The following is a 10,746-nucleotide window of genomic DNA, read 5'->3' as shown; positions in this document are numbered from 1 at the left end:
GGCAAAAGATGGGAAATACTGTTATGAATCGAAAAAAAATGCTCTTAAAGCTTCAGCATCCCACTTCCCAGCCACACCTCACTCTGTCGTCACAGTGTGCTTCTCTATTCAAAGGACACACGTGTGCACACACACTGACCGCCTATCCACACAACAAGACACTACTCTGCAGACACCCCGAACGAGAAAGGCTAACAGTCACCTGGGACCACGGGCATGAAAATCAGCTCAGGAAAGTCAGTCAGGCTAGCAAAACATTACTACAAAACTAGTAAATACCATAGCCAACAACTGTCCCTTTTCAAATTTCACAGATTTAAACCCCCTAAAACCAATACTACCCCTCCCTGTCACCACCCTTTACCCTCCCCCCACCCCCCCAAAAATCAAACAAACCTGCTGAAGCACTGGCAAAGTTCGACATTTCACAGTAAATGTGAAAGTTCATATTATATAATCTCTTAAAATGAACCTTTTCACCCTCTTTCCACAGCATGAAACTGTTATGGCTTAATTTATATTAAAAGTAGAAAAGTCTTTTCGGAAGGAAATGCAGTCTGCCAAGACGCATGTGCATTTCCTGATCAGTGCTATTTCATACCTAACAACTGCATGACTTGCTTTGCAGTCAGAAGCTGTTTTCAGAAAAACTGAGGTTATAGCTTTTGATTCAGTCTAACCATAAATGTAAGGCCCTTAGTTTGGTTTAGGTTTCTTTTGCAAGATAAAATAACCTTGGGGTTCACTTAGCAAGTTACACCTCAGGTCCCTGACTATAATGTGGAAGTTATATGTATGCTTTGTAAAAATAAAAGGTGAATCCTATGAATCTTAGAGGGAAGAAATGATTCTAGGCAAGGAATCAACTCCTCATTATATATTACACCTCCTGCTAACAGCTACCAACCAAAATCCACCAAAGAAATATGAGTATTTCTGGGTTATTTTATTCCTGCAAAATAGTATATATTCCAGCACTTATGATCATTGTTTTGGTGAAAAATCTTGGGGGAAAATAGCTGACATTTTTGAATAGGAAATGGCCAAAATAAAACTGGGTGGAGACAAGGTTTATCTTTGATTAAGTTCCATTTAGGGGTGCTTTCTGAAATAAAGAAAAGTGAATTCAGGATGTGACAGGTCTTGCATAGGTAAACTACTTGGAGGTCAGGGGCTACGTGGTAGCCAGGGTTTATTAGTGAAATAGTGCACAGCAGATAAACTTGTTGGAAGAATCACTGAATAAAGTTTCAAAAAGGCTTTAACAAAGAAAATTTCATGTTGCGCTTGTTAAGACAAAGCTTCAGGACACGAGGAAGGACGGGAAGGGTGAGAGGGAGACTCTAAGGGGCAGGATGCAGGTTAATGAGCATTATTTTCCCATACCCATTAAAGGGGAAAAAAAACCCCACCATAGCAGAATAAAACCACAGTCACAATAAGCAAATTGCTTTGAAAACAGGCATTTGCTTCTTAACGTCCTTAACTTAAAAAATTTTTTATGTAAGAGATAGCAAATATTTGACTTACGGCATGACGTTCACTGAAAAAAAAATCAAAAATAAGGGAAGGGCTTTTAGTAAGGCTCCATTATTAAAATTACATTACGTTCAACAGCAATGTAGCGAGTATGTGACTTCTTCCCCTTTCTTTCCACCTGGCTTCTAGAAAGTCTATCAACATCACCCGCCACAGGACAAGCAGAGGGCTCACAGTGTCACAGAACAGGGGCTGCTGTAGGAAGCAAAGTACCAGAGGTTTGGGATCCACTGTGACCCCAGGCGAGTCACTGCCCTCGCTGGGTTTCATCTGTCTCTCTTCTTAAGCTAAAGATCTGATGTTCAACCTTCTCAAAACTGCTTTAGATGAAGGTCTAGGGCATCTGAAAATGACTGGTGATCTTTAACTTCTCTTTTTGGAGGAAGCAATTAGCTTAATAATTAATGAGAAAAATGAACTTTTGAAAAAATTTCAAATTTATGTAAAGCCCTCGTCTCTTAATATGAAATCATAAGATGCTTATATAGTGCAATAGCTACTTCTGGCAGTAGTATACCGGGCCGTACAATCATTCATCAGCTCTCTGGGGAGCTGACTCATCACTATAAAGAGCATTTCTTGAAAAAAGCAGAATCTTTTCTTCTGAAGCTGTCCAGTCGAGTCTCCCTTCCTACACTACAGTGGTTTGTTTCTCTCTCTACCCAACGAGCCATTGTTGGCCAACTCGGAGCTGTCTTTGCTGATCCCCATCTATCTACCACCTTATTTTCCCGCCCTAGTACCATGGATAGTTGTTAAATCATTTTAATTCCATGACTTATTTTACCTTATGCTAGTGCCCTGAAGAGTATGCAGAATCTATGAAGCAGTACTCTTTGAGAAGAACCTAAAATTATCTTTTAATTACTTTAAATCATCTTAATGATTACTTGAGGATAAACGTTCTCACTCTTATCCATAAAGCATCTCATTCCTTTTTCTTTCACTTCATGCACTGATTCGGACTTTAATTCAGCATCTTGTTAGAGATTGTTCAGATTTTTTAGGTAGCAAGCTCTGGGCATATATTTGATATGAAGCAAATTTTATGAGTTAACAGCAGTTTTCATTTTAAAATGCATATAAATGTGCATTTGTTGTCAGTTGTAACTTAAATAATGATAAATCCTCTGCAAATATGAAGTGTTAATAGATTAAGGAATGCTTTTCTGTGTTTTTCTTAACTGCGTTTTGATCCAAATTTACAAATGAGAAAACTAAGACTCAGAATAAGTGACTTCTTCAAGGTCACACAGCTGAAACGTAAAGGGCAGAACCTGGACAAACACGGAGGTCTTCTGCTCCCTTTCATGCTATAACATGCCCCTATGATTACGAACATTAAATTATTAACTTTTGAAATGTTTTTTAAATTTTGAAAACATAAAAATTTTTTTTACTTCTACCTCTACAGTTGTATAGTGTATCTCTGTTAAAACTAATAGAGTTTTGTTTTATTTTGTTTTATGAATGGGCCCTCTTGCTTAAGTTTGCTTAGAAGTGAAAATAATACTGCTTATTTCCAAGAGCAAACAATACAGCTTCAACTTTATATGCCCCCCACAGTACTAAGTAGTGCTGGGCACACAGTAGACGTCTGATAAATACCTGCTGATCTCATATGAATAAATACAGTAGAGTTCATTAAAAAGGCAATAATTAGGACTATTAGAAAATAGAGCAAAAAAAAATAAAATAAAGCAGTATTCAGTGCTAAGTAGTGATAAAGATGGGCTTGTTTTCTGAGTTTATAAGATGGTTTCGGTCAGAATTTTCAATTCTGTATGCTTTAAAAATTAACTGATACTTATGAAGTTCAAAGTAATTCTAGGTATTGAACTATTATAAACTGCCAGCTTTGTATAGTTTACACCATTAATCAATACTGGAGAGCATAATATTATGTGACATTATGAATTACAGTACAGTGGATCCCAGGTTAACCGAAGTCACTTATTTGAATCAATACAGGAAAATGATTACCTACTACTACACTTAAAATTGCATATGTTAAATCATAAGTGTTTGACATAATTTGTATTTGCTTATAACTAGCTAAATGCCACCACTGCTGTCTTCCTAGGTTGCAGGGTTTGTACAACACATAATAAATGAGACTGAGGGAAAGACGAAAGACTGTCTATTGCAGTCGACTCCAGATGCTGAGTTACTTCAAAGTTCTGTCATTTCCACAAGATAAAGGGATGTATCACAGCCAGTGATTTTACAAGAGGTTTGACAAGGAAGTCACTGGATCAGTGGCTGGATTTTTACCAATACACAAAAAAATTACATGTATTCTGTTTTAGTGGTTATTTCATGTTACTGAAAGTTTTTTGAACTTAGCCAGTTAATGGGCTAACACTGCCAAAAATGAATCCACAGTTCCTTCACTTAAAAGTTCAACATACTGGCTACTTAAAATTAGTATTTACCAGCCTAAGTACACAGGGCAGATACTGGCTATAATTTTAATTCATAAAAATAAATTATTTATTTTCATTTTTATAGCTAAGAAAAAAAAAGGTAATTAAAAATACTTAGAGCTGTGAAAAATGTAAAGGCAACAAAAGAACCCAAATCATAATGTAGCTGGAAAAAGAAATTATAATTCTCATTGCTTAAACTAACACCAAAACATGTGTATTTTAACACTAAAATGGTATCTACAGAAAACCAAAACATTGCAGTAATATATTGTGCGGGGAAGGCGGGAGAAACAGGCAGACCCACATTTTTGACATCTTGAGCTCTGATGGCCAACAAATGACTGACTGTACCTATCTCTACCTAGTTTTGGCACAGCGTACAGAGTTTAAGTAGGCCTATTATAGACATTTAGTACTCCCATAAAAATTCTTCTTCCTGACACCCAGATAAGACCCAGACAGTGGTCCAGTCACTTGGACCAAAAAGGCTAATCTGTAAGATATTTCATATATATTCCACGAAACATTGGAACGGAGGCAGAGTAAGAAATATTTCTCTTTGAAAATACACATTTGAATGTGACCATGAAAGATAACGGTATAGACTTTTTTTTTCTTAGCTCTTCAAGTGATACTTAATACAGAAAGGAAAGTCCTGCTACCTTGCTGAGTAAAAAAAAAAAAAAAAAGACAAACCCATAATATGGCCGTATTTCTTCTCCATAAAAATAAATTTTATGCAATTTGCCTATATTTTCTTTGTAGGAACTTGTAAAATGCTCTATTGTCAGAACTGGGAATATCTCCACCATCCCACCCCCCCCCCAGAAATCACTTGTTTTTATGTCATGGGGGGCGGAAAAGGAAAATATAAGCTATTGCAAGCAACTGAAAACTGGCACTTAGTAAAAATTGTGCACTAAGGAGAGAAATGATTCCTTAAAGCTCAACCAGATACTTAACCTCACTATGCACTGGTTAAGTTAGGACAGATGGAAGAAACTGCAAAAAGCACCCATTTTACTCCAAATCCATATCTTAAATAATTCTTTAGAAGGTTAAGAAATAAAAAACTAAACACACACACACACACACCCAAGTCATCTACTCCAACATGCTTGCTTCTATACAACTTAATATAGTATAGTCTTATTATATTACGGCTTATTATGCAGATTTGAATATTCTAAGTCAAACCATATTTCATATTTTCCAACAAATTAGGTATACAGAATAAAAGCGTCATAAAATATAACCTCTGTGGCAGGTGTTGGTCCTGCCCTCCAACACCAGTAGTATGAAGAAGGCCCTCTGTAGTTACAAATGTATTTGAAAAACTACAAACATGACAATTTAACCAAACTTATAATACTTTTCCCACAAGTAGGAAAAAGATATTAAAGCTGTACTCTTTGGGACCCAGATATCATCAGCAAAAAATGAAAATGCAAGAAGCCTATTTTTCTATTTAGAAGAAAATTGCAATGTCAAATGAAATGAGACATGTGGGGTCTTCTACGTAGTTCTTACACATTGGCTATGAAAGTGTTTCCCTGCAAAGAGAAGAGTCTTGTGTCGTTACGAAATGATGAGGAGTGCAGAGGGAAGGTGGGATATAGGTAATCGACCTGGATAACAGTATGCACCTTGGATGTTAGCAAAAGCGAAGCTAATAGCTTATAAAAAACACATGAATTATATAAAATAAAATGATTTTCATATACATCTTAATTTAAAATAATTAATGCATCAAATCCCTGTTTAAGACTTTAACCTGAATAGCAAATTTAAGAGTCCAGACTAGTTACTGTTACCGTGGCTCTTCCCCACATGTAACACACACACTATCAAAAATAATTTAAAAACCTTCACATTCTTAAATCTAAATTAGTGAGATATTTCTCCAGAAATCTTCCAAATAAATAGCTTTAAAAAAGAAAGAATTTAAAAGCTGTTAACTTTAAAAAAAAATCTGTTAAATAAATTATTGATAATTCATTACCCTACCACTGAAAATAAATCAAAACACTACCAACAACAAAATGAAATTCAAGCCCTGACAAGAGAGAGACCCTTTCCAGTTCAAGGTCTCTTTTTAAGGTTCTACCCTCCTTCTTCCTCTCCCCACCAGGTCCAAAATGGTTATTGCTGAGTGGGTGTGGCACAGTGAAAATGCAGCATCAGGTTCATTTTGTTCTTCAGGCAGTGTTCCCTACGGTACATGCAAACTGCTTCAGCGGGGGCGCGCGGAAGCTCCAGGCTCCCGTACCCCGAGACCGGTCTCCGAAAGGAAGAGCGACCACAACTGCAGCTCCATCACACAAAGAAACGTGCGTGGCCATTTCTGTTCAATTTAAGGATCTTCCCAAGACGTTGTTTGGCTGTTGCCATTCCTTTTTTTGGACGTTTACCTATAATATACAGAACACCAACAACAGCATAAATAACAATGAAAATCACAGGTGACAGCACCTGGAAGACTTAAACGAGGGCGACATGGTAGGCAAAGGCTTTTCGGTGTTCTGAATGGGCAGGGTCACACTTCTGGAATTCCACTGCGTAAAACTCCTCTGCCTCATCACGTGAGAGGTAAGGGCCAACCTCCTTCGTAAGACTTAGGAGACCCTCCCACGCTCTGATCCCTGCCTTTCTCTTCAGCACAAGCTCTTACCCGATCCTGCCTCAAACTGTGCTTCAGCAACGAAAGTGATGGCAGTTTCATACATAACCCCGTGCTGTTTCTCCCCTTTGTCCTGTGGGTCACACTGTCTCCTCTGCCTTCGGTGCTGTCTACCCTGTCCCTTCCTCCACCTCAGCATGGCTAACCCATTATCAGCCTCTCCAGGATCTACCTCCCCCTCCAGAAAGCCCCTCCTGCTCCTCAGGGTTGACCGAGGTATCCTTCTTCTCTGTCCCCATAGTAACCTGTGCACGCTGCTGTTGCTGCGCTGTCTGTGATGCAGCAGGCTGTGAGCAACGTGAGGGTGCAGACGATGTCTATCTAAACTGCTGCTGTCGCCAACATACAGAGTCACAAATGTACTTAACATACACACATGTAGCAGTTACCTTTTGTTGCCTGGTTGCTGATAGGTGGTGGATTTGATGCAGGTCTCTTGGTGGGGTGAAGGGGCACTGAAAAGGAAGTTTCACCAACGGGCCTTTCTGGGCTTATACTGCCATTACTTATCTGGCACGCCCCTGACATCAAGCTTGAACTCTGCATATACTTTCCATTCTGAGGGCTTGAGCCACTGTTGTCCACAGAATTCCTACTTTGTACCTTCTGACTGATTTCTGATGAAACTTCCTTTCTGATGCATTTCTGGCCTCTACTTAGATCCTAAAAAAGAAGGAAGGAAATAAGGTTGAATTTTTAGGGTTCCTTTAAGATAAGTAAGGTATTTAACCTCTCTATGCATTAACAATTGAAGAGAGAGAAGAAATAGATTACTGAACTTGGGTTTTCTTAACATGTAGTAGCCACAGAAAACCACCCCCTCCTGATGGTCATCTCATTCCAAAACCTAGAAGTGCTGAAGGATTCAAGTCTTGAAGATGCCTCATAATTTAAGTCGAGAAGAAAACATAGACAGATAGATAGACAGACGGATAGATAGATAGATAGATGGATGACTGGTGGGTCTTGAAATCAAAACAGAGAGGGTCCTGACCAGAATTAAAAAGAGAAGGAAAGATAAACTCGAAAAGAGCATGCTGCAGATGTGATGTCTCATGAAACTAGTTTTAAGTGTGTGTATTAAAGTGAATTTCTGATTCTGTAACGGTCAAGTAAGTTTTAAAATCAGCATTCAACACAGACTTGCTTTAAAATAGTCTCACAAATACTGTTGAGCATGAAGAAACAGCTGTTCAATTTGACATGCCTTTCTAATACCTCGCTAGATTACAGGCAATAGAAATTCAATCTTCTCTAAGGTGATCTTGCTAATCATCTGTCCCCTACTTCTTTATTTTCAGACAATTATAAAAACAACCATTACATTTAAATAATAGCTTACTTTTAATACTAAATCCTATAATGCTAATGAGTTATAAATTTTATAACCAGTGAGGCACTATAAATACACTGAATAAGTGAATTCTTTTTTTTTTTTTTAAAGTAAATGGGTGGCTTTATTTATTTATTTATTTATTTATTCATTTATTTATTTATTTATGGGTGGCTGTGTTGGGTCTTCGTTTCTGTGCGAGGGCTTTCTCTAGTTGCGGCAAGCGGGGGCCACTCTTCATCACGGTGCGCGGGCCTCTCACTATCGTGGCCTCTCTTGTTGCGGAGCACAGGCTCCAGACGCACAGGCTCAGTAATTGTGGCTCACGGGCCCAGCTGCTCTGCGGCATGTGGGATCTTCCCAGACCAGGGCTTGAACCCGTGTCCCCTGCATTAGCAGGCAGATTCTCAACCACTGCACCACCAGGGAAGCCCGAATAAGTGAATTCTTAATAGTTCAGGGATTTCTTAGCTGACCTTTGACCCTGGAGCATATCCTTCCATTAAAAGAACTTGTACTTGCCTTGAAAAAATAACTTGGTTCTTTTTCTTATTATAACTGTAATTGATAAGTATTTAGAAAATATAGATAAGCCAAGCGAAGAACATAAAAACTACCCATATTTCTGCTACTCAGAGAATGCTTGGGGTTGGGGAGGCTTTAGGACTCCACTCTGCCACATGAGAATTTTGATTCTTTCTTCGGCTGTCATTTTCCAAGGTCTGCAGCAAAAGGTCATACTGCTTTCCTTGTATGGTGCTACTGATAAAGTTTTGGTTTTTTTAAAAGGTATTTTGGGTTTGTTTTGTTTGGTATAAGCATTCATACACCAGGATCCTAAGACATCAAGTGCCTTCTCTTAGAGCAGGGGCTCTTAATCTGGAGTCAACAAATGGTCTGGGGTGAGGGTGGGCACAAACCATGAGAAAATGTAAGCACAAGTCATATTTATGATGGACATTTTTCTGCAAAGAGAATCCGTAACTGTCATCAAATTCTCAAAGAAATTTAGTATCTAAAAATATCCGACAGGGACTTCCCTGGTGGTCCAGTGGTAAAGAACCCGCCTTACAATTCAAGGGACGTGGGTTCAATCCCTGGTCAGGGCACTAAGATCCCACAGGCCGCGGGGCAACTAAGCCTGCGTGCCACAACTGCAGAGCCCACGTGCCCTGGAGCCTGCACGCCAACTAGAGAGAGAAAACCCCCACGCCACAAATAGAGAGAAGCTGCGCGCCTCCACAAAGATGCCGTGCGCCGCAACTAAGACCCGACGCAGCCAAAAATAAATGAAATAACATTAAAAAAAAAAATCTGACAAACAACGTCAGAGACTAAAAGGATCCTCGTGGTACTTTTTATTTCCTTTCATCTTTCATTCTAGCCAGACATAACCTAAAGGTGTTGGCAGCCAGGAGCTTTTAACTGTTTTCTTAAATAAACTGTTCTTTTCCAGATCACATTCTATCCATAAGCCTTTCATCAGCCATTATATCAGAATCCCTAAAAATGGATAGCTGTTCAAATGTGCGTTTAATGGCAATTTTTAAGCTTTCCAGGTCTAGTGGTTGATTACTGGTTGCAGCTTTAAAAAAGAAAGCAAAAACAGAGCGCCAATGACAATCTATTTTAACGTTTCAAACCTTGAATATACCTGATGATTAAATCTGGAAGTTGTATCAAATTGTTTAATCCAGGAAGAACTCCTCAAGTCTTGATCTTCAGTCTTGACATGATACCCTAAAGAGAAGTTTTAATTAAATGATCTTCGCACAAACTGGATCATAAAGAACAAAGTTAGCCTGCTACTTAAAATTGAAAGTAAATCTATATTGACATTTTATTTTAAAATGAATATACTAACTCTTTATTCATATACTTTCACCACACTCCTTTCCCTCTCAAAAACAACAGTCACCAGCTCTCAATCTAACATGTTAATTCTTTCAATTCTCCCAATGACTGTCTTTCTATGGCAGGATTTTGTGCCAGATGCTGGAGGACCTAGATCAAATTCTATGGCCATCTGCTGTAGATGTAAAACCAAGTGCAATATACTTTCTCTAAAAGTAATATATTTTCCCATATAGAATAAAGGCATATGTTTGCCTGAATTTGGCAGCATTTCCATACAAGCTTTCTTTTCAAGGGACAAAGAGATTACAGGCAGACAGAATGGTATAGTGGAAAGACAGACAAACCTAGATTTGAATTTAAGTTCTTCCATTACCAATGCATCTTAAGGCAAGTTACTTAACCTCTTTAAACCTCAGTTTCCTCTTATACAATAAGCAAAGATTTTGAGATCAAACGGTCTAGTCCTGGGTTCAAATTCCAACCTCTGAACAGCTATGTAAGAATGGGCAAGTGAAGTCCACTAAGTCTTTTTTCCTTTACCTGTTAAAGCTACATTACATACACCCAAAATGTTGTTTCAAGAATTAAGTGAAATCAATGTCAAGCTCCTGGTACTTAGTTAACACAGCTGGGTGGGAATGAACACAATGTCCACAACAGACTTCAGTTTTAATGTGGTACCATCTTCTCCCCAATCCTCCTCAGATTTTTAGGGAAATAAAATTTTTCACTAAAGGCAGACAGAAGAAAACACTGTGTGGCATCACTGATAATGCCACCGAGTCATCTCTCTTTCCTAATACTTCCTTTTCAAGTAAGAGAGAATATCCTCAAGCAGAAACAGTTCAAAACTTGCTTCCACAAAAGGAAAAAGAGTTGATTGTTCAAACTTAGCACATCAATTAAGA

General features: G+C 38.4%; 1 protein-coding gene across 1 annotated transcript in view; it reads right to left on the bottom strand.

Annotated features, from left to right (window-relative positions):
- Window positions 1-386: 386 nt before the first annotated feature.
- KDM7A (lysine demethylase 7A) overlaps window positions 387-10,746 on the bottom strand; it is an 87,748-nt gene continuing 77,388 nt past the window's right edge. The window contains exons 18-20 of the mRNA XM_059933229.1: window positions 9,636-9,721; window positions 7,038-7,311; window positions 387-6,379 (exon numbers count right to left, since the gene is read on the bottom strand). Coding sequence (XP_059789212.1) covers window positions 6,285-6,379; window positions 7,038-7,311; window positions 9,636-9,721 — 455 coding nt within the window. The 3' untranslated portion in view covers window positions 387-6,284. The remainder of the gene's footprint in view (window positions 6,380-7,037; window positions 7,312-9,635; window positions 9,722-10,746) is intronic.

The sequence above is a fragment of the Balaenoptera ricei genome, chromosome 9 (genome assembly GCF_028023285.1).
Source record: "Balaenoptera ricei isolate mBalRic1 chromosome 9, mBalRic1.hap2, whole genome shotgun sequence".
Classification (NCBI taxonomy): domain Eukaryota; kingdom Metazoa; phylum Chordata; class Mammalia; order Artiodactyla; family Balaenopteridae; genus Balaenoptera; species Balaenoptera ricei.
The sequence above is the reverse complement of the archived record's forward strand: the minus strand, read 5'-3'. Positions and strand labels throughout refer to the sequence as shown.